This window comes from Lepidochelys olivacea (assembly GCF_965140295.1).
Source record: "Lepidochelys olivacea isolate rLepOli2 genome assembly, chromosome: 7".
Classification (NCBI taxonomy): domain Eukaryota; kingdom Metazoa; phylum Chordata; order Testudines; family Cheloniidae; genus Lepidochelys; species Lepidochelys olivacea.
Genome location: NC_140417.1, coordinates 12,232,480 through 12,257,659, shown reverse-complemented (window position 1 = coordinate 12,257,659; position 25,180 = coordinate 12,232,480). Strand labels below are relative to the sequence as shown.

Genomic DNA, 25,180 nt, shown 5'->3' with positions numbered 1-25,180 from the left:
GGCCAGGCTAACCTTCTTGTTCCAATAAGGACAATAACTTAGGTGCACCATTTCTTATTGGAACCTCCGTGAAGTCCTGCCTGAAATACTCCTTGATGTAAAGCCACCCCCTTTGTTGATTTTAGCTCCCTGAAGCCAACCCTTAAGCGCCCCTCCCAGCGTCAGAGCAATGGCAAACAATCGGGCATCTGAGAGTGCTGTCCAGAGCACTCACAATGGAGCACTCTGATGGGGCTAAAACATTGTCGCGGGTGGTTCTGGGTACGTGTCGTCAGGCCCCCGTTCCCTCCCTCCCTCCGTGAAAGCAAGGGCAGACAATCATTTCGCGCCTTTTTTCATGAGTTACCTGTGCAGACGCCATACCACGGCAAGCATGGAGCCAGCTCAGGTAACCGTCACCCTATGTCTCCTGGGTGCTGGCAGACGCGGTACGGCTTTGCTGCACAGTAGCAGCAACCCATTGCCTTCTGGCAGCAGACGGTGCAATACGATTGGTAGTCGTCCTCGTCGTGTCCGAGGTGCTCCTGGCCACGTCGGCTGGGAGCGCCTGGGCAGACATGGGCGCAGGGACTAAATTTGGAGTGACTTGACCAGGTCATTCTCTTTAGTCCTGCAGTCCTATTGAACCGTCTTATGGTGAGCGGGCAGGCGATACGGACTGCTAGCAGACGTACTGTACCATCTTCTGCCAGGCAGGCAAGAGATGAGGATTGCTAGCAGTCGTATTGTACCATCTTATGCCAGGCAGGCAAGAGATGAAGATGGCTAGCAGTCGTACTGTACCATCTTCTGCCGAGCAGCCATGAGATGTGGATGGCATGCAGTCCTTCTGCACCGTCTGCTGCCAGCCAAAGATGTAAAAGATAGATGGAGTGGGTCAGAACAAGAAATAGACCAGATTTGTTTTGTACTCATTTGCCTCCTCCCCTGTCTAGATCACACTGCAGTCACTCAGAGAAGGTGCAGCGAGGTAAATCTAGCCATGTATCAATCAGAGGCCAGGCTAACCTCCTTGTTCCAATAAGAACAATAACTTAGGTGCACCATTTCTTATTGGAACCCTCCGTGCAGTCCTGCCTGAAATACTCCTTGATGTACAGGCACACCCTTTGTTGATTTTAGCTCCCTGAAGCCAACCCTGTAAGCCATGTCGTCAGTCGCCCCTCCCTCCGTCAGAGCAACGGCAGACAATCGTTCTGCACCTTTTTTCTGTGCGGACGCCATACCAAGGCAAGCATGGAGGCCGCTCAGCTCATTTTGGCAATTAGGAGCACATTAACCACCACACTTTCGCATGCGTAGGGGCACTTTCATGGAACTTTGTGACTTGCTTTCCCCTGCCCTGAAGCGCATGAATACCAAGATGAGAGCAGCCCTCACAGTTGAGAAGCGAGTGGCGATAGCCCTGTGGAAGCTTGCAACGCCAGACAGCTACCGGTCAGTTGGGAATCAATTTGGAGTGGGCAAATCTACTGTGGGGGCTGCTGTGATGCAAGTAGCTCACGCAATCAAAGATCTGCTGATATCAAGGGTAGTGACCCTGGGAAATGTGCAGGTCATAGTGGATGGCTTTGCTGCAATGGGATTCCCTAACTGTGGTGGGGCCATAGACGGAACCCATATCCCTATCTTGGCACCGGAGCACCAAGCCGCCGAGTACATAAACCGCAAGGGGTACTTTTCGATAGTGCTGCAAGCTCTGGTGGATCACAAGGGACGTTTCACCAACATCAACGTGGGATGGCCGGGAAAGGTGCATGATGCTCGCATCTTCAGGAACTCTGGTCTGTTTCAAAAGCTGCAGGAAGGGACTTTATTCCCAGACCAGAAAATAACTGTTGGGGATGTTGAAATGCCTATATGTATCCTTGGGGACCCAGCCTACCCCTTAATGCCATGGCTCATGAAGCCGTACACAGGCAGCCTGGACAGTAGTCAGGAGCTGTTCAACTACAGGCTGAGCAAGTGCAGAATGGTGGTAGAATGTGCATTTGGACGTTTAAAGGCGCGCTGGCGCAGTTTACTGACTCGCTTAGACCTCAGCAAAACCAATATTCCCACTGTTATTACTGCTTGCTGTGTGCTCCACAATATCTGTGAGAGTAAGGGGGAGACGTTTATGGCGGGGTGGGAGGTTGAGGCAAATCGCCTAGCTGCTGGTTACGCGCAGCCAGACACCAGGACGGTTAGAAGAGCACAGGAGGGCGCGGTACGCATCAGAGAAGCTTTGAAAACCAGTTTCATGACTGGCCAGGCTACGGTGTGAAAGTTCTGTTTGTTTCTCCTTGATGAAACCCCCCGCCCCTTGGTTCACTCTACTTTCCTGTAAGCTAACCACCCTCGCCTCCTCCCTTTAATCATTGCTTGCAGAGGCAATAAAGTCATTGCTGCTTCACAGTCATGCATTCGTTATTCATTCATCACACAAATAGGGAGATGACTACCAAGGTATCCCAGGAGGGGTGGTGGAGGAGGGAAGGAAAATGCCACACAGCACTTTAAGCACAGCACTTTAAAAGTTTACAACTTTAAAATTTATTGAATGACAGCCTTCTTTTTTTTGGGCAATCCTCTGTGGTGGAGTGGCTGGTTGGCCGGAGGCCCCCCCACCGCGTTCTTGGGCGTCTGGGTGTGGAGGCTATGGAACTTGGGGAGGAGGGCGGTTGGTTACAGAGGGGCAGCAGTGGCAGTCTGTGCTCCAGCTGCCTTTGCTGCAGCTCAACCATACACTGGAGCATACTGGTTTGGTCCTGCAGCAGCCTCAGCATTGAATCCTGCCTCCTCTCATCACGCTGCCGCCACATTTGAGCTTCAGCCCTCTCTTCAGCCCTCCACCTCTCCTCCCGGTCATTTTGTGCTTTCCTGCACTCTGACATTATTTGCCTCCACGCATTCGTCTGTGCTCTGTCAGTGTGGGAGGACAGCATGAGCTCGGAGAACATTTCATCGCGAGTGCGTTTTTTTTTCTTTCTAAGCTTCACTAGCCTCTGGGAAGGAGAAGATCCTGTGATCATTGAAACACATGCAGCTGGTGGAGAAAAAAAAAGGGACAGCGGTATTTAAAAAGACACATTTTATAAAACAGTCGCTACACTCTTTCAGGGTAAACCTTGCTGTTAACATTACATACATAGCACATGTGCTTTCGTTACAAGGTCGCATTTTGCCTCCTCCCACCGCGTGACTACCCCCTCAACCTTCCCCCCTCCCTGTGGCTAACAGCGGGGAACATTTCTGTTTAGCCACAGGCAAACAGCCCAGCAGGAATGGGCTCCTCTGAGTGTCCCCTGAAGAAAAGCACTCTATTTCAACCAGGTGACCATGAATTATATCTCACTCTCCTGAGGATAACACAGAGAGATAAAGAACGGATTTTGGTTGAATGCCAGCAAACATACACTGCAATGCTTTGTTCTACAGTGATTCCCGAGTACGTGTTACTGGCCTGGAGTGGTAAAGTGTCCTACCATGAAGGACAAAATAAGGCTGCCCTCCCCAGAAACCTTTTGCAAAGGCTTTAGGACTACATCTAGGAGAACCGCAAATGCCAGGGCAAAGTAATCCTTTCACATGCTTGCTTTTAAACCATGTATAGCATTTTAAAAGGTACACTCACCAGAGGTCCCTTCTCTGCCTGCTGGGTCCAGGAGGCAGCCTTGGGTGGGTTCGGGGGGTACTGGCTCCAGGTCTAGGGTGAGAAACAGTTCCTGGCTGTCGGGAAAACCGGTTTCTCCGCTTGCTTGCTGTGAGCTATCTACAACCTCCTCCTCATCATCATCTTCTTCGTCCCCAAAACCTACTTCCGTATTGCCTCCATCTCCATTGAAGGAGTCAAACAACACGGCTGGGGTAGTGGTGGCTGAACCCCCTAAAATGGCATGCATCTCATCATAGAAGCGGCATGTTTGGGGCTCTGACCCAGAGCGGCTGTTCGCCTCTCTGGTTTTCTGGTAGGCTTGCCTCAGCTCCTTCAGTTTCACGCGGCACTGCTTCGGGTCCCTGTTATGGCCTCTGTCCTTCATGCCCTGGGAGATTTTCACAAAGGTTTTGGCATTTCGAAAACTGGAATGGAGTTCTGATAGCACGGATTCCTCTCCCCAAACAGCGATCAGATCCCGTACCTCCCGTTCAGTCCATGCTGGAGCTCTTTTGCGATTCTGGGACTCCATCATGGTCACCTGTGCTGATGAGCTCTGCATGGTCACCTGCAGCTTGCCACGCTGGCCAAACAGGAAATGAGATTCAAAAGTTCGCGGTTCTTTTCCTGTCTACCTGGCCAGTGCATCTGAGTTGAGAGTGCTGTCCAGAGCGGTCAGAATGGAGCACTCTGGGATAGCTCCCGGAGGCCAATACCATCGAATTGTGTCCACAGTACCCCAAATTCGAGCCGGCAACGTCGATTTAAGCGCTAATCCACTTGTCAGGGGTGGAGTAAGGAAATCAATTTTAAGAGCTCTTTAAGTTGAAATAAAGGGCTTCATTGTGTGGACGGGTGCAGGTTTAAATCGATTTAACGCTGCTAAATTCGACCTAAAGTCCTAGTGTAGACCAGGGCTTAGTCTCTTAGAGACTAAGGTGCCATAAGTCCTCCTTTTCTTTTTGTATATCCAAAATGTAAATGAAATCAACCAAAAGTAGAGGGCAGCATAAATAATGTTGTTAGGCTTTCAAAAGAAAGTTATTTAATTTGTAAAAATGTCACGAGAAGGGACGCAATTATTTTATCCACTTAATCTGTGCCCCTTTTGTTCCTAAAAGGGTAAATTTTTTGAAAACACTACACAGGGTTTCTATTTGGTAGATGTGAGTGGGGATGGTATCCAGTAATGGTTCCTGTTTCACTTTATTCTTGATAAAATAACTACATGCACGAGAACAATTCTGGAAGCCCCACAGAGCTGCTAATTCAGTTTCCAACTAAAAGTAATTGGATCTGTTTTCCTTTTTCTGTCATTAAGAGTTATGAGTGCTCAAGGAATGCAGTCTCAGGGCCTGAGTGGAAATACCCTTTCTTTGCACTCAGCCTGTTGTGAGTCCTTGTCATATATGCAATTACACAGGGCATCTCATTTAAGCAAGCAGCAGACACGACCGGTAACCTCTCTACACACACATCAGACATCACTTGAAAGCTTATTATGTCTACCTTAAGATGAGCTATGATGTGGATCTGTCAAGTGGTGCCTTTACCACAGAAATGGGCATAAACAATGACTCTATCAATATGTTAAAATGACTTTTCCATATTTACATTAGTTTCTGTTAGTTTAATGACTCCGTGTATTATTTTAAGACATAAAATTGGTTTATTTGTGACCTCAAAGCATTGCAACACCAATTTAAAATCTAATAAGAATTTGTACAGGTATCATTGACATGTAATAGTGCTGGTGACATCATCATCTTGTTCATCACTATAATCTCTGGAGAGTGTGTGGGTTACTCCAGTCTTCGCTGCCTTGGCATGTTCACAGTTCTGTGCAGGGACCATTGTTCTGATTACAGGCACAGTTGATATTGCAGCCACCCCTACAGTCAGAGGCATAATTAAGGTCTCATAGAAGGTCTGATGCCATTGGGTCCTTGAATAATACAGGAAGTAATTCATCACATTTTTTCCATCTATGTTGCAAAGGTGATCCAATATCTGGTTTGCCTGTGTGCGAAGATATCCGAATCTTTGTTTAAGATGCTCTTTTGACATGCTCTTCAAAACTGTCCTCGCGTGGTGGGAGTTTGGCCTCTGACTTTTCCTTTTTGATGGCTAGATTGTGGTGCAAGCAATTCAGGTCTCTGTTGGTCTCCTTTTCTTTCTAATTCTGGTCATACAGCATTGCTACCAAGTTCCTTGCAGCGGAAATTGCAGCTCTCCCCCAATTTGGCAAGATCTCTGAAGCAGTAAGATCCTATTGTTTTGACAACATTAAACACATTTTTTCCACAATGCTGGATAGGGATGACACAGGGTCGAATCTTTGAAATGCACGTACAGCAGGAAATATGTTGCAGAAGTCAGGAGTGAGTGCATCACAAATTGCATGCATAGGTCTGAAGAGATATTTGTCACTTGTGCTGGTAATGGTGCCTGTTTCAATCCACATGTTGTCTGTGTGTTTCATTTTTGGAAAGTAGTGAACAGCAAGGAGTAAAACGTGTATCAGGTGATCTAATTGCTATGGATCCTTTGACACCAAGAGACCCTGTCAAGGTTCCTCCCCCACTCTGAACTCTAGGGTACAGATGTGGGGACCTGCATGAAAAACCTCCTAAGCTTATCTTTACCAGCTTAGGTCAAAACTTCCCCAAGGTACAAAATATTCCACCCGTTGTCCTTGGACTGGCCGCTACCACTACCAAACTAATACTGGTTACTGGGGAAGAGCTGTTTGGACGCGTCCTTCCCCCCAAAATACTTCCCAAAACCTTGCACCCCACTTCCTGGACAAGGTTTGGTAAAAAGCCTCACCAATTTGCCTAGGTGACTACAGACCCAGACCCTTGGATCTTAAGAACAATGAACAATCCTCCCAACACTTGCACCCCCCCTTTCCTGGGAAATGTTGGATAAAAAGCCTCACCAATTTGCATAGGTGACCACAGACCCAAACCCTTGGATCTGAGAACAATGAAAAAGCATTCAGTTTCTTACAAGAAGACTTTTAATAAAAATAGAAGTAAATAGAAATAAAGAAATCCCCCCTGTAAAATCAGGATGGTAGATATCTTACAGGGTAATTAGATTCAAAAACATAGAGAACCCCTCTAGGCAAAACCTTAAGTTACAAAAAAGATACACAGACAGAAATAGTTATTCTATTCAGCACAATTCTTTTCTCAGCCATTTAAAGAAATCATAATCTAACACATACCTAGCTAGATTACTTACTAAAAGTTCTAAGACTCCATTCCTGTTCTATCCCCGGCAAAAGCTGCATACAGACAGACACAGACCCTTTGTTTCTCTCCCTCCTCCCAGCTTTTGAAAGTATCTTGTCTCCTCATTGGTCATTTTGGTCAGGTGCCAGCGAGGTTACCTTTAGCTTCTTAACCCTTTACAGGTGAGAGGAGCTTTCCCCTGGCCAGGAAGGATTTCAAAGGGGTTTACCCTTCCCTTTATATTTATGACAGACCCCAAAGCCATATTGGCACATACAACATGCAGAAACATCCTTATGTCTGTTTCCTCTCGAGTATTACACAAGGCTTGGTCTTCCTCACACCTTTGTGGGTGAAGAACTTTGCTACTTTACCATTGGAAAAGCCTCCAGCAGGAAGGAATGTTTGTGTTGGGTGTGTTCCTACACACTCAGGTACATTTTGAACCATATATTTATAGAAAAATTTTCACAGAATTGTTTTCAAACATTTTAAGGATTTTGATTATAAAATTAACTTTGTCAGATTCTTTTAGGACCTGTCTCAAATACTTGGCAGCCTATTCACAGAATATGTGGAATTTGCCTCCATCTGTATGAAAGCTGTGGAATCTTTCATGTACACTGTGGTTTCTTTCCTGCATGCTCTCTGCTCATGGATTGTTTCAGTGCAGTGCTGTGATAACTTTGGAACTGTGCAGTACTGTGCACTCCTCAGCTGAGAACCACATTCTCCAAATGTTTTCTGAAGGATGATGTTCGTTGCTAGCTGAATTATATGTCTCTTTATCTATCAACCAAAGGACAAACTCTTGCGCCAGTTGGGGCACAAAAGTAGCTGACCTCTGTAAATTACAATCACCTGGCTTTGGATAATATTCTGAGGCTTTCACTTTGGCTGTTTCAGATTGAAGAATTGAAGCAGCATGATATAAAACCACTTGTTCATTTTTTAAAGCTGTTTATCAGGCTCACTCAGCAGAAGAACATCTGCATTCATTTACTTGCCGCTAGGGTAGCATCAGCTAATGTTATTGTGCTGCATAGAACAACGGTAGACTTGCCTTGCCATGCTGTTTATGGAATGAAATTGCAGAACCAGTCTTTTTCTAATCTTGCCTGTAATTTGCTACTGGAATAGCTTGTAGTTTCTCTATCTGAGGGAAGTAGGGCATTATAGCTTTGTAGCGGCTTGGACAGGAGAAGAGCCTTCTTGTTGTACATAAGATCATTGTCTACCTCTCCAGTCAGCTGATAAAATGAAGTGTCATAAGGTGACTGTATTGTTGCAGAGTAACTAGATGGTTTTGCTTTAAGATTAAGTAGGAAAAAAGGCATGTTGAGTGATAAACTGCATCCTTAGCGATCAAGTCTTCCACAGGTATTCTGTGTAACATGTCATCATCTTTTCCTTGAAATGCTGCCTCCCTTAAATTGGTTGCTCTCTCATATGCTTCTGTTTTATTAAGTTTCTTGTCTTGTTTGTGTTGTTTTTCTCAAGCAAGCAATACAACAAGACCAGTCAGTGGAGGACATGCTTGCTCTGGTGACTGTAGAAGTAGGTGAGCATGATACTCTCTGATCAGATTCTGATTAATTTTCTTCCTGAGTTCAGTACAGCTCTGACATGTGCAAAATTCGACTTGCTTTTGTGTTTCTGAAACAACCCCTGTGATAGGGTATTGGTGGCCCATCATCTAAACTCATTCAGTAGCTGCCTATACAATTCATCTTTCCTGGCTCCAGCTGACAACATCACAGAGTTCTGTCCATTACTGGTGACTTTTGATACTTGCATTCTTTTGATTTTCTTGGCAAATAAGACATTTTTCAAAAAGAACAGCAGTGTTTGTGGCACCTTAGAGACTAACAAATTTATTTGAGCATAAGCTTTTGTGCACTATAGCCCACTTCATCGGATGCATAGACTGGAACACATAGTAAGAAGATAGATAGATAGATAGATACAGAGAAGTGAAAAGGTGGAGTAAGAGGCTAATTAATTAAGATGAGCTATTATCAGCAAGAGAAAAAAAACTTTTGTAATGATAATCAAAATGGCCCGTTTAGACAGTTGACAAGAAGGTGTGAGGATACTTAACATGGGGAAATAGATTCAATATGTGTAATGACCCAGCCACTCCCAGTCTCTATTCAAACCCAAGTTAATGTATCTAGTTTGCATATTAATTCAAGCTCAGCAGTTTCTCCTTGGAGTCTGTTTTTGAAACTTTTCTGTTTTTTCAACTTTTGTGGTGAGCCTTTTGCTCTTTGTTGTAACCTTTAAGGGGTTTATATCCTCCATGTTTTCCTATTCTGTAACTTCCCTGTAGAGGTAAAATTCCCAAAGTATATTGTTAACATTAACACCACCACTACTGCCATTTTTCATTTTGTACAACTATACAGATTTGTGCTAAATTAGATCTATATGTTAGTATCAAAATTTAGGTTTTTGTTTAGTGAGCACTTTGATTGAAGCCCAATATGAAGCTGTGTATTGCCATCTGTAACACTAATATTGACCTGTGTATAAATGTGACTGAATTAAAAAGATAGTTTCTAGAATATTTCAAAGACTAGTACTTCATGTATAGGCAATTACAAATTTAAACCTTCTACCAGACAGACTAAATGCTACATTGTGCGTGCAAAAGCTTACAAATGGAGAGCATTAAGGAACAATCAGTTGCACATATACAAAATGGGAAATGACTGCCAAGGAAAGAGTACTGCAGAAAGGGATGTGGGGGTCATAGTGAACCACAAGCTAAATATGAGACTACAGTGTAACACTGTTGCAAAAAAAAAGCGAGCATCCTTCTGGGATGTATTAGCAGGAGTATTGGAAGCAAAACACGAGAAGTAATTCTTTTGCTCTACTCTGCGCTGATTAGGCCTCAACTGGAGTATTGTGTCCAATTCTGGGCGCCACATTTCAGGAAAGATGTGGACAACTTGGAGAAAGTCCAGAGAAGAGCAGCAAAAATTATTAAAAGTCTAGAAAACATGGCCTATGAGAAAAGATTGAAAAAATTGGGTTTGTTTAGTCTGGAAAAGAGAAGACTGAGAGGCGACATGATAACAGATTTCAAGTACATAAAAGGTTGTTACAAGGAGAAGGGAGAAAAAAAATTCTTAACCTCTGAGGACAGGATAGGAAGCAATGGGCTTAAATTGCAGCAAGGGAAGTTTAGGTTGGACATTAGGAAAAACTTCCTAACTGTCAGGGTGGTTAAGCAGTGGAATAAATTGCCTAGGGAGTTTGTGGAATCTCCATTGGAGATCTTTAAGAGCAGATCAGATAAACACCTGTCAGGGATGATTCTAGATAATACTTAGTCCTGCCATTAGTGCAGGGGACTGGTCTAGATGACCTTTTGCTATGATTCTCTGAATTCGTGTACATTTATATCTATCCACTATGCAGTACAAACTGGGTACGCAATCCACTACAACTGTTGCACAACCTTCAGTGAGAGACTGGTCAGCAAACTTCAACTGAAAATATAGACAGTTATTATAATTAACAAATATATGTGATGTGAAAATACTCATATTTGTATATTGCAAAATGTTGATATTCACCATTTTTGCTATGTGCTAAACAGCTTAATCATTTCTGAAGATAAAAAAATACTTGACCACGCCCATGCAAATCTTTTAATACATTGTTGTTTGGTAGCTTTGACTAATAAACGCCTCATTAAGGGGTTGAAATTAATGTAAACAATAAAAACTGTAGTTATAGTCACGTTGCAGTGTTTCTGGAACTGTTCAAAAATGACACCTTTTCATATTAAGAAAAGGAGGACTTGTGGCACCTTAGAGACTAACAAATTTGTTTGAGCATAAGCTTTCGTGAGCTACAGCTCACTTCATCGGATGCATTCAGTGGAAAATACAGTGGGGAGATTTATATACACAGAGAACATGAAACAATGGGTGTTACCATACACACTGTAAGGCGAGTGATCAGGTAAGGTGAGCTATTACCAGCAGGAGAGCGGGGGGAAGGGCGGGAAGGGGGACCTTTTGTAGTGATAATCAAGGTGGGCCATTTCCAGCACTTGATAAGAACCTGGGTCCTGTTGTCCTCCTCGTGGTGTCTGTCCCCGTCCCGTCCCCCCCGGCTGTTCCTCAGACGTCAACTGCTGGAAATGGCCCACCTTGATTATCACTACAAATGGTCCCCCCCACACACTCTCCTGATCACCTTACCTGATCACTCGCCTTACAGTGTGCATGGTAACACCCATTGTTTCATGTTCTCTGTGTATATAAATCTCCCCACTGTGTTTTCCACTGCATGCATCCGATGAAGTGAGCTGTAGCTCACGAAAGCTTATGCTCAAACAAATTTGTTCGTCTCTAAGGTGCCACAAGTCCTCCTTTTCTTTTTGCAAATACAGACTAACAGGGCTGCTACTCTGAAACTTTTTCATATTGGATATCATTGTTTCACCTTGCCTATGGGCTTATGGCACCATTTGACAGCTCCTCATCATACCTTATCTAAACGTACATAAAATAAGGTTCCAGTTGAGATATGATGTGAGTGTGTGTACAATGGGAAGGAGTACTTGTGCTGAGGAAGTGAGCTGTAGCTCACGAAAGCTTATGCTCTAATAAATTGGTTAGTCTCTAAGGTGCCACAAGTACTCCTTTTCTTTTTGTGAATACAGACTAACACGGCTGTTACTCTGAAACCTGTGTACAATGGGTACATTAAACTCTACATATATGGCCCTTTTTGGAGAATTGCCACATGCATACTTGTCATACAGTGTTTTCAAGCTGATATGCAGACAAGTTGGTTGTCACCCCTCCAGGCCTTCAAACAATTTTCACACATCCTTCGGAAGGTTGCATGAGAGAGTCTGACAATGTGTCAGTGGAACCAGCTGTGGCTTTAATAGGATTTTCAGCTGAATTAAAACTATTTTGAAGTTACATATAACTATGCTTTACATATCCAGTCTATGGTAGTTGGGTCTACAGCTGTAATGACTACAGGAAGTGTGCAGGAATTTGCACTGTATTTTACATCAATAATATACTGTCAGCTTTTCCTGAGTCCAGTAACTAAAAATATAAAGGCAGAGCATAGAATCATGGACATGTAAGATTTGGAGGGAACTTGATAGGTCATCTAGCCCAGTACTTTACACTGGGGCAGGGCTAAATATTATCTAGAATAGTGCTACTCAAAGTGGTGGTCCATGGACCGGTGCCGGTCCGCAAGCCATCGGCTGCTGGTCTGCGCACACATTGTGGAAAAAAATTACCGGTCCCCCACATCAGATAGCTTGAGAAGCACTGATCTAGAACATTCCTGACAGGTGTTTGTCTAACCTGTTTTTAGAAATCTCCAATGACTGAGATTCCACAATCTCGGTAGGTAATTTGTTTCTTCTGAGCTCTCCATTCCAGTTGCAGTTGCTGGTTTATATGGAAAATCTGACTCCTGCTGTTTCTCCACTTAACACTGTGATTATGCTGCAGTTAGCATCAGAAAAACATCTGCCAAAATGTAAAAGACAGATGGGTGCATCTGTAGACAGGAAAACGTGTCAGGTCTGACCTGATTTTTCTGTGGATTTTAGCTTGCTTTCTAATAAATAGTGAAATCTACTATTCCCTGAGGATTGACTGTTTCTTTACTGTGCATTGTGTCTTCCAAATGCCTGTTACAATTCATCTTGTACTGCATCAAGGATATGTGGGGGTTGCACCTCACACATCCTTAATCCATCATGAGTCTTTCTCCATACGGTCTTGAAAACACATTGTTGTGATACGAAAACAGTGGAGGCACGTGGAATAAAAACACAGATGTTGGAAGGGAGATAAAACCTCATGCCAGTCTGCACCTGCAAGGCAGGGGGAGGGATGGAGTAGAGTGGCAAATTATCCCACATCTGTCTACTCTGGGGTTTCTTGTATCTTCCTCTAAAGCATCTGTTACTGGGCACAAGATGAGTCTGATCCATGGTAATTCCTATGTTGATGTTAGATAAAGAAACCAACCAGAGACAGCTTTTTAAATTTTTTATTTAATAATTTATTTAATTTTTGTCTGGGTACATTCTCATATGGAAAAGCTGGCTATGTACCAGATGGAAAAGTCATGGCTAGAATAGTCTATTTAAAGTGCTTTGAAGAGAGCAGAGGAAAATTAGGTGAGTTGTGCTAAATTCAGGTGCCTCATTTTAGTTCTCTTTGTGGATTAAATACACAATTAGGTAAAAAGAAAAGGAGTACTTGTGGCACCTTAGAGACTAACAAATTTATTTGAGCATAAGCTTCCGTGAGCTACAGCTCACTTCATCAGATGCATCCATTGTGTGTAAAGTTATAAGATTTTACTGTATAATATTACTGAGACATTCCAAGTTTAGAAAAACAGGCACAAACCAGTCCCTCGAAGACAAAAGACAAACTAATGCATCAGCCAGGTGTCAACAAAATCAAATGGGCTCTAACCCGTTTAAGTGGCCATTCTTTGGCAGGAAAAAGGGTGTGGGCAAGAAATTTACATCTTGGCAAAGAAGCAGCTGTAAGTTCCTGTCTCCCCAGACTTTCTGTCTCCTGAATCCTGGAGATGATTATTAAAGAAGAAGGAAAGGATGAAAATGAGGAACAGAGGCCCAAAATCATCTTTCCCTTCATCTCTACTCATGGCATCAACAACTCAAAGGAAGCATCATTAGACTGGGGATAGATCCCTGGCTGAAAAGTTTGTAGCCAGTAAGACTGCTAAAGCATGTGGCAAGAGAAACCATTTCTTTGAATTCACTTAGCTTGTTAAATTAGGTAGTAGTTTGCATTTTACCTCTTATTTATTTGTAACCAATTCTGTCTTTTAAGGCTCATTACTTGTAATCACTTAAAAATCAATCTTTCTGTAGTTAATACATTTGTTTTATTGTTTTATCTAAACCAGTGTGTGTTTGGATTAAGAATTTGGCAAACTTCATTTGAGATAACAAGGTTTGTGCTTATCATTTTCTATTAATGAAATTACAGACTTATATGAGCTTGTATTGTCCAGGAGGGTGCTGGGCAGTACAAGATGCACATTTCCGGAGGAAGGTCTGGGACTGAGAGTCTGCTGGTGTTACCCTGCAATGTAATTCATAAATGACTGATTATAGCACTCATAAAATATAACTGAGAATAATTTACATGCTGGAGGCTATGTGTGAGCAGACCAGCAGTGGTTGCTCTCATAGCAAAGCAATGTAAGAGGCACCCAAGGTTGGTGAAATGAGGGAGCACAGCTGTCCATCGGTCCAGATTGTACCCTGGGGAATGTCACAGCCTTAAAACACTGACCTGGAAATTCAGTCACTTCCTCAGCTTGCTTTCTTAGTAGTCTGAGCCCAGCTTAGTGTAGGGTTGGCACTTGGAACTCAGAACCTGACTATACACAGTAGATCAAAGCTAGCTCGGGTTGGCAGACATGAGCTGCTCTAATCTCACTTCCTTATTGCTGTATAGACATACCCATCACTTAAGTGCTTTTGAAAATTGTACTCTTAAATTCCTAAGTGACCAAAAATGACAGTGCTAGACTAGAAATATTAGGCTGATTAAGACTATTTTATCTTTAAATTCTCTAGACTGTACAAATTTAAACTTGGAAGCTTTGTAATTGAACTATTATGTGTATGCCATGCCTAGCACAGAGGGGCTTGATCCCAGATGGGGCGTCTCGATGCTATTGTAATATGAATAATAATAAAATAGGGATAAATAATGCTGAAAATTTGACTGAAGTAATCATACTTGGAGAAAAACTGTGGAAATAAGCCACGATCTAAACAAATAAAAATTGAGTAGTAGCTATAATTCTCTGTGCCTTATGCCCCTTGTGGGCTCAAGAAAGAAAAAACAGTATGGTTGAAAACAGAGGATTGGATCTCTTAGGAAACCTAAAAAAGGATGCATTACTTTAATTTATAATAGAAAAATCAACTGAAGAAATATAATGGACAGGAAAGAAGAGATTTTATGTCACTACAGGTACAGTAAGAGCAGCAAAAGGCAAGCCGAGTAAATGTAATAAGTCACAGAACAAGTTGTTTCATATGAATTTATTGGGGGAAAAATAGAGTTTTGTTAGGTTGTGTGAATATAAATGAAATATTGGCTATGGGGTGCTGGGAAAAGGAACGTTGTACTTCATTTTTAAAAGAATCAATGAAAATTGCTGTTGAAAGGGCAGTTAGGGTTTATTCATAGTATGTCTATATGTCTGATCAGACTGGGATATACTGGACCTGACTGTTGTCCTCTGTCGCAGGAGTAATTATTGACTTGACTGAAGTTACTCCTGCTTTATGCCAGGGTAATGAGAGCCGAATCAAGCCTCTGCTTTTTACACCAAATATCCAAATCCTTAATTTTTGCTTTGGTGTCTTTTTTCTAGAGAAAAAATACAACAGATGCATTAAAGCAAAGTCAACAGAAAACAGTTTCACAGAAGAATCTGTGTTATAATTTACTTTAAACAACATTTCTTTTAAGGATAGTATGTAGGTGGCTGTGTTTAGTATCTTGAGCTGCTGAAGAGAAACACTCACATCTGAAGAGACTCTTCAGAATGATTTTACGTCATACTAATTATCTAACTTCTGCAGCTTTCAGTATAAAACAAGCTATACTGTGATAATAAAGTTAGAGTAAACTCATTGCTTTAACAAAATGAATACTTATGCACCTACCCTTTATTAAATAGAAATTTCCCCACATTAGACATTATTCCCTCCCTATTGTGAAAAACGTTAGTATTTAACAGGGCTGAAATCAATAGGGCTGTATGGAAATAAGATTCTGAAGGAATTACTCTATAGAAAGTGTGTCACTGTTTGTTTTTATCAGTTTTATTAATCCTGCTATAGAATTCTATAGCAATTATATAATTCTTCATAAAATTCTATAGGGTGCTTTTGAAAAATAATTGCAGAACTCTCACTGTTTTATCTCATCCTATAGGACTTTTGCATACACTCCTGAACACTGGGTAAATTGAAGAGTCTGATCTACAGTCTGTCTCTCTTGCCCATCTCAAGCATTAAACTATATAAGCAAAGGAACATGAGAGTTTTCTCTCCTGTTTTAAATAAGGATTGGAAGGCAATACACCCAAGACTCTCAGTAAGAAAGGGAGGCTGTAGCAGATTGGTGAAGAGAGAGAAAGGGAAAAAGGGAAGAAAATAATTCAAACCAGAGACAGAAGGAAGGGGAAAGGTGAAAAAATGGAATGAGGATAAAAAGGCAAAGCAAAAAGGGGAGATGGCAGCTCAAGCAGAGTGAGGAATGAAGAGATCAAATAGATAAAGGGACAAACCGTTTGATTTTATTTGTTTTATTTTGCTCTCCTGTTGTAAAATCAGAACTCGTTTGGTTTATTTAATTTTAATTTTTTAAGCATATTGGTATACATACTGGTGCAACCCTTTGGCTTCTGGAAAGGTGCGGATGGCCTCCGTTCAGCATACTTTTGGGACCCCTCTTTAGTCCTTTTGGGGGTACCTTAGGTGTAGCTGAGGCAGCTTCACCTTAGGAGCATTGCATTTCACTTCCAAAGTTCACATTATGCCGAGCTCGAACCCAACAGGAAGATTGCCAGTGTGAAAATATGTAAGTGTCAGAACAGGTTTAAAGAGCCACAGTATCCGAAAGGGAATAAATATCATGAAAGTTCAGCCACTCACGTACAGTGAATGTCTCTTTGTCTTAGAAAGCAGCAGTCTGGGCGCAGTGCTGCCATGCTTACTCACACTGTGTGGTAGGTTTCAGAGTAGCAGCCATGTTAGTCTGTATTCGCAAAAAGAAAAGGAGGACTTGTGGCACCTTAGAGACTAACAAATTTATTTGAGCATAAGCTTTCGTGAGCTACAGCTCACTTAATCGGATGCATAAAGTGGAAAGTACAGTGAGAAGATTTTATATATACACACAGACCATGAAAAAATATACATTGTAAGGAGAGTGATCACTTAAGATGACCTATTACCAGAAGTAGAGTGGGGTGGGAGGAGAGAGAACCTTTTGAAGTGATAATCAAGGTGGGCCATTTCCAGCACATTTCCAGGAGTTAACAAAAACGTCTGAGGAACAGTGGGGGAGGAGGGAGGAATAAACAAGGGGAAATAGTTTCACTTAGTATAATGACTCAACCACTCCCAGTCTCTATTCAAGCCTAAGTTAATAGTATCCAATTTGCAAATTAATTCCAATTCAGCAGTCTCTCCTTGGAGTCTGTTTTCGAAATTTTTTTGTTGAAGGATAGTCACTTTGAGATCAGAAATCGAGTGACCAGCGAGATTGAAGTGTTCTCCGACTGGTTTATGAATGTTATAATTCTTGACATCTGATTTGTGTCCATTGATTCTTTTACGTAGAGACTGTCCAGTTTGCCCAATGTACATGGCAGAGGGGCATTGCTGGCACATGATGGCATATATCACATTGGTAGATGTGCAGGTGAACGAGCCTCTGATAGTGTGGCTGATGTGATTAGGCCCTATGATGGTGTCCCCTGAATAGATATGTGGGCACAGTTGGCAAAGGGCTTTGTGCAAGGATAGGTTCCTGGGTTACTGGTTCTGTTATGTGGTGTGTGGTTGCTAGTGAGTATTTGCTTCAGGCTGGGGGGCTGTCTGTAGGCAAGGACTGGCCTGTCTCCCAAGATTTGTGAGAGTGATGGGTCGTTTTTCAGAATAGGTTGTAGATCCTTGATAATGCGTTGGAGAGGTGTTAGTTGGGGGCTGAAGGTGACGGCTAGTAGTGTTCTGTTATTTTCTTTGTTAGGCCTGTCCTGTAGTGGGTGACTTCTGGGTACTCCTCTGGCTCTATCAATTTGTTTCTTCACTTCCACAGGTGGGTATTGTAGTTGTAAGAATGCTTGATAGAGATCTTGTAGGTGTCTGTCTCTGTCTGAGGGGTTGGAGCAAATGTGGTTGTATCGTAGAGCTTGGCTGTAGACAATGGATCGTGTGGTGTGTCCTGGGTGAAAGCTGGAGGCATGTAGGTAGGAATAGCGGACAGTAGGTTTCCGGTATAGGGTGGTGTTTATGTGACCATCGCTTATTAGTACTGTAGTGTCCAGGAAGTGGATCTGTTGTGTGGACTGGTCCAGGCTGAGGTTGATGGTGGGATGGAAATTGTTGAAAACATGGTAGAATTCCTCAAGGGCTTCTTTTCTATGGGTCCAGATGATGAAGATGTCATCAATCATCAAGTAGAGTAGGGGCATTAGGGGACGAGAGCTGAGGAAGCATTGTTCTAAGTCAGCCATAAAAATGTTGGCATACTGTGGGGCCATGCGGGTACCCATAGCAGTGCCGCTGATTTGAAGATATACATTGTCCCCAAATGTGAAATAGTTATGGGTGAGGACAAAGTCACAAAGTTCAGCAACCAGGTTTGCCGTGACATTATCGGGGATACTGTTCCTGATGGCTTGTAGTCCATCTTTGTGTGGAATGTTGGTGTAGAGGGCTTCTACATCCATAGTGGCCAGGATGGTGTTTTCAGGAAGATCACCGATGGATTGTAGTTTCCTCAGGAAGTCAGTGGTGTCTCAGAGATAGCTGGGAGTGCTGGTAGCGTAGGGCCTGAGGAGGGAGTCTACATAGCCAGACAATCCTGCTGTCAGGGTGCCAATGCCTCAGATGATGGGGCATCCAGGATTTCCAGGTTTATGGATCTTGGGTAGCAGATAGAATACCCCAGGTCGGGGTTCTAGGGGTGTGTCTGTGCGGATTTGTTGTTGTGCTTTTTCAGGGAGTTTCTTGAGCAGATGGTGTAGTTTCTTTTGATAACCCTCAGTGGGATCAGAGGGTAATGGCTTGTAGAAAGTGGTGTTGGAGAGCTACCTTAGCAGCCTCTTGTTCATATTTCAACCTATTCATGATGATGACAGCACCTCCTTTGTCAGCCTTTTTGATTATGATGTCACAGTTGTTTCTGAGGCTGTGGATGGCATTGCGTTCCGCATGGCTGAGGTTATGGGGCAAGTGATGCTGCTTTTCCACAATTTCAGCCCGTGCACGTCGGCGGAAGCACTCTATGTAGAAGTCCAGTCTGCTGTTTCGACCTTCAGGAGGAGTCCACCTAGAATCCTTCTTTTTGTAGTGTTGGTAGGGAGGCCTCTGTGGATTAGTATGTTGTTCAGAGGTATTTTGGAAATATTCCTTGAGTCGGAGACGTCGAAAAATAGGATTCTAGGTCACCACAGAACTGTATGTTGTTCGTGGGGGTGGAGGGGCAGAAGGAGAGGCCCCGAGATAGGACCGATGCTTCTGCTGGGTTAAGAGTACAGTTGGATAGATTAACAATATTGCTGGGTGGGTTGAGGGAACCATTGCTGTGGCGTGTAGTGGTTTAGAGAGTTGAGTGTCCTTTTTCTTTTGTAGAGAAGCAAAGTGGTAGCTGAGCAGGCACAGAGTGAGGCACTCCACAACAGTGGGTTTAATCTCGTCCCCTTGTTCCACAAGATAAGGTGGGGGATGCATGGGCTAATTTCTAATATTTTGCACTCTCTTTGTAGTTGCGTTCCCTGCTATACCTCCTCCGCCCCACTCTGGTCTCCTGACCTATCGTGTAAGGTGCACTCATTTTATATGCCTAATGGACACAGGTTACCCTTCTTCCCCACTTCTCATAAATTTTGATACATGATATTGTATCATGTAACAATTGCTAAATATACAGAGGGGGACGTTTTCAGAGGCGCTCAGTGTTGACCTAACTCTGGTCTCTTTGAAGTCAATGTTAAAGTTCCCATTGCCTAAATCTGGGAGCAGAACTAGGCTCTTTTAGGTAAGTTTGAGCCCATATATATATTTTAAGGTTGGTAGGGACCATTGTCACTAGCTAGTCTGATCTCCTGCATGACACAGATCATAGAATTTTGCCCAGTATATTCTTGCATCAATCTCAGTTAGCTGCCCTCCTCACTTAATCAAAATTCCTTTTTAAATCAGTGGGACTGTTGCTTCACCGTGCTCTTTTGAATCGGGCTTTCAATCCTTCTCTACAAAGAAAAGTTGTATTATTTATACTGATGTATTATATACATATGATTATATCAGTATTGTAGGCCGATCTATAGATTATGTATTACTTATATTGATTACTTAAGAATTCACAGTAATCACACTGAGGTTTGACAGATTCTTGTCCCAAGATCAGGCCCAGTGTAATTAAAACTATTAAAACTAAAAAAAATGTTCAGTTGGGAACCCTGACATGCACAATTGCAACACTCACACTTTAAGAACACTTCTGTATTTACAGTAGTTTGTTAATACATTTAACAAAGTTACAAACACTCTAACCCAGAAAGATATTTAGAGATCATACAGCCTGTACATCTGAACATCCATCTACAAAGTGCATGGGCCTCAAGCCTTATGCTAACTGCTGAAGCCAGTGTCTGACAGGATCCAGGCTAAAGTTCTAAATGCCCCATGGGCTACAGTATAACTGTTCCGTGTGGGGACACTTACGCTAGAATAAGTGTCCACACGAGGTGGGGGGCAGGGATTATACTGGTATAAATAGTCTGGTTTAAATTCACGATTAAAATGTTTCTGTTTAGGTGAGGGATTATCGTCATATAAAGAGACATACTAAATGTTCATTAGGTTTCATGGGTATATTCTTTCAGTAATGAATGCCTCCTAATATAACAAAAGCCTAACACTTGAAAACAACATTCAGGCTCAATAGAAAGCAAAAAGTCTTGCTGTTAACATTGTCTATGACTTTGCTAATGGAGGGAGTTTAAATTTTAATAAAAGAAAATTAAACATAATTAGGAAATCCGTCCCATTTTGATGTCTGCTTTGTGTTACTTAGTACATAAATATTTTATAATTTGCTTTATTCCAACTTTTGCCATACATATCATCTCCAATGTTGTGACATTGTTCTTCTGATTCCCTGTTCTCTTGGAACTCGTTGGAATTTAGTTCTACAAATTATGTTAAATTCGCATTCTCTCTTTTGATAGCTGCATTGAAATGATCACTACGTGCACAGCTGTGGATTTCTAATTAGCTGCGTGCAGAGAGGTACAATCTCTATTTGCAAAGGCAGGGCAAGTGCTATAAGGTATTTTAATACCAGGGTAGGTCAATCACATTATAATTAGCTCTAATTAGCACTCACAGAAGCTGTAACTTTTTAAAAAAGCTTTCAGCCAGGTGACACTCAGGTGAAAAATTGTTTGCTGCCTGCAAAACAATTAAAAATAATTAATTTCAATTCTGATTCTGAGGCATATGACTAAAAGGCAAGTACATTAGCTTGCCGAGGAAATGTGTTTTGCAAAGTAAAATTTAATACACAGAGCAGAATGTTCTCTAAAAGTGGTGATCAGTAAACCAATTACATTGTAATTGTAATGTTTGTCAAATTTAGTCCTGAGCTTTTGTTTAATGTTTAAATTGCAATTGTGCTTTAAAGTGACTGTGAAACTGGCATTATGAGATTCCAGGTCAAATTTGCTCACTTTGCTATAAAGCATATCCATCTATTTTATAACTGCCAGCCCAGCAAACTTTTTGTCTGGCTATTGGACAGATGTGTATTTTCCTTCAGCTGAGGTAAATGGACATAGCTCCTTTGACTTCCATGGAACTATGCCAGTTTACATGACTTAAGGATCTGACCCATATTCTGAATGATTAGTATTTACCTTTTCAGCTAAGGCTTGTGTCATTCTTGCTATTTGCACCTCCTTCCATTCACCCCAGGTCATTAGAAAACAAAGAGTTATAGGGCAGGACATTGCACTTAAATCATTTGTTTTCCTTTCATCTTTTTCCTCCTCCTTTATTTATGTGTAGATATTTGTTTCTTTCCAAAATCTGGCAGTTCAGTGAGAGATTACAGATTGCACATTAACACAACCAGGCATATTCCTGTCTTTGCTGTCTGCTCCTCATTCATATAGTACACAAAATTCCATAGGGTAAAAGTTAGGAGACCATATTGCATGATTAAGTACAATAAAGCTGCCAATCTAGAAAGAGACCATTTGAAAAGTTGATTTTTTAAAAAAATAATTGATGGAAACATTAAATAATTTGGGGATGATGCTGCACTAGAATTATAGTGCTCTGGAAGTGTCTATGTCTACACTACCCACCGGATTGGCGGACAGCGATCGATCCAGCGGGGATCGATTTATCTCGTCTAATCTAGACACGATAAGTCGACCCCTGAGCGCTCTCTCGTCGACTCCTGTCCTCCACTGGCGTGAGAGGCGCAGGCGGAGTCAACGGGGGAGCAGCAGCAAAGTCGACTCACCGCGGTGAAGACACCACGGTAAGTTGATCTAAGTACGTCGACTTCAGCTATGTTATTCACGTAGCTGAAGTTGTGTAACTTAGATCGATCCCTCCCACCACCTCAGTGTAGACCAGGGCTTAAGAATAAACATCTATTAATAAATGACAAACAAACTACATTTAAAATATGTAAAACCACAAAAACAATGGAAATTGACTTGTAAGTCTTATCCAACCCTGAAGTTCAGAGGAGCAGTTGTAAAATACTGTTCTTTATAAATCTGTGGTCATCTAGGACTTCACAGGTGTTACTATTCTGCACACCCGGGAAACTTTTCAGTGACAGTGAAGATAGAACTTGCACCCTCCTGCTACAAAAGCACAAATCCCGATCACTTCAGAATCTGTTAGCTTGTAATTATAGGTAATTATAGCTAGGGCTTCTGACACACTGGTGAGCAATTCTGATTCCATCCCCCACGCACACACATGCAAACACATATATATTAATAGGTTTTCTATTCTCTTACTCTCTCTGCAAGCGTGTGTACCCCTGGTATTCAGAATTCATCAAAAGCTAAGGAAGAAATATTGTGTGGGCCACTAGTTAAAGTACTGACTCCATATCATCGTCACTACAGTGTAAAGTAGGATACCACACCACATATGTGAAGCAGTGGATATAAGGTTTCCTGCCTGTGACTGTTTGGGAGCTGTGGAAGGTGATGGGGTAGGGAAATACTGGTGTATTTCTATATAAGTTTTCCCAGGTAAAATGGCCAATCCCTCCTGATTGAGGCATAACTAACTACACCCAGATACCAGTATTTGCGAGAATATTGTACCTGCCAGTATGAAGCCCACTTCTTGTGCTTTCAGGCAGACTGTGTGTATTATATTCATATTTCTTTTTTTTTTCCACACAAATTAGAACTGTCATTTGCTTGGATCTTCAATAAATATCCATCGTTTGTACAAGAGGACAGTCGTCGATTTGTGTCTCAAGAGACTGGGCATCTCTACATAGCTAAAGTGGAGCCATCAGATGTAGGAAATTACACCTGTGTTGGGACCAGCACTGTAACAAACACCAGAGTTCTCAGTTCACCAACCCCTCTAGTGCTACGCACAGATGGTATGACTTCAATCTGAAACTGTATGTTGATTAAAACTGCTATCTACATACACATAGTATCTGGACCATGCATTTTTGTCATATGTAATCTTCCATGCATATCAAGAATAGTAGTTTCTAATCAAAAGAATCGTGCTGACTATGAACTACTCTACTGTACACTTAAAATTATTTGTCTCATAGGAAGAAAATCCTGAGGCCCACGCATTTTTTTTAAAACAGTGTGCATTTGATCAGAAGAGATGGATAGTTTGAACCTAACTTGCTGTAATGCTAAAGAAAAAGGCAGAGCTATACAAATAAAAACTACTGATCTTTTGTCCTTCTCATAATTAACAGGTGTTATGGGTGAATATGAACCCAAAATAGAAGTTCAGTTTCCTGAGACACTTCCTGCAGCTAAAGGTTCAACAGTGAAACTGGAATGTTTTGCCCTAGGAAAGTAAGTTCTTATATACTTTATTATACTTAAAAACGTGTATTTAGGCAACATAGCAATTTAAATATGACTTCAAGTTACCTTGAATAAAATCAATATGATGTTATATTAAATTTATTCAAACCATCCGTGGCATGCCAACACACATACATAGAATTCTCATTGTACTGTTAACTGATGCTGTCATAATACTTCTTTTCTTTGACTTCGTAAATATCCATAAAAACAGTTTCTTACCACGTCATCATGGTTCTTTCCTCTTATCCAAACTTAATCCCTTCTGCTCTTCACAAATGGTTTGAGAACCAGTCTTAATTTATGCAAATGTATTTGCCAATTATTCTGTGGGTAATTTGATGAGAGCTTTGCCAAGTATTCATTAATTAGAGTGTGAGATTGGCAACCTAAATCACATAATACTGCTTGTGCTTATTGAATAGGTGACTGAAACTTTTAAAATCAGAGAATTAATGAACAGCAATAGAAGAATGCAAATTTCAAAAGTGCTGAGCCTTATCCTATCTCTCTTCCCATGGAAGTCAATCATAAAACTGCCTTTGACTTCAGTGGGAAACCAACGCTACGATTTTTTGAAAATCCTATTCTAAAGTATTTCTGGAATGAAAGTACTGGGATTTGTAGAAAGTTTTACAAACACTGAACAGTCATCCAAATTATTGTGAATAATGGACAATTTGCCAACACAAATAATAGTGAACCAAACACAATGCATAGATTTGCAAATCAGTTTCTTCAGTATTCCACCATCTCTAATATATGTTGTATATTAGATAAAAATTGACTACAAACCTTTTTTTCTTTAGTCAGTTTTGAGGTTATTTTAATTTCATATTATGTATATAATGTTGTCAAATGAGTGTGTTTAAGCAAACTTTTTAAAAGTAACTAATCCCATAAATTTCTTTTTTAGCCCGGTGCCTCAGATAAACTGGAGAAGAACTGATGGCCTGCCATTTCCAAGTAAAGTAAAGTTGAGGAAATTCAGTGGCATGATTGAAATTCCAAATTTCCAGCAGGAGGATGCAGGCCTCTATGAGTGCATTACTGAAAACTCAAGAGGGAAAAACATTGCAAGAGGACGTCTCACCTATTATGGTAGGAAGCTTTCCTCCTCACAAAATAAGAGTGCAATTTACATAGGACAGACTATTGATATGTGATTTAATACAGTACCATAGAATTCCTGCAGTTAAAAATCAGGTGCCATCTAATTGCTACCTGAGAAGGAGAGAATCCCCACATCCCGTTCTGAAGTTTTTTGCTTAAACAGGCTTTATTCCAAGACAAACAGTCTTTAAAGCTTCAAAAATAGGAAATGAGGGTTTTCTCCTGCTAAGAACAGTTCATGTTCAGAGCACTCCTGGAAGTGGTATGTGTAGGAACTACATTGAATAAATTG

At 41.6% G+C, this 25,180-nt stretch overlaps 1 protein-coding gene across 2 annotated transcripts in view; it reads left to right on the top strand.

Annotated features, from left to right (window-relative positions):
* The window catches only part of CNTN3 (contactin 3), a 259,535-nt gene that overhangs the window by 155,930 nt on the left and 78,425 nt on the right, over positions 1-25,180 (top strand). For both annotated transcript variants that reach the window (XM_084635126.1, XM_084635127.1), the window contains 3 exons: positions 23,118-23,321; positions 23,661-23,763; positions 24,692-24,876. In XM_084635126.1, the coding sequence (XP_084491252.1) occupies positions 23,118-23,321; positions 23,661-23,763; positions 24,692-24,876 (492 nt within the window). The remainder of the gene's footprint in view (positions 1-23,117; positions 23,322-23,660; positions 23,764-24,691; positions 24,877-25,180) is intronic.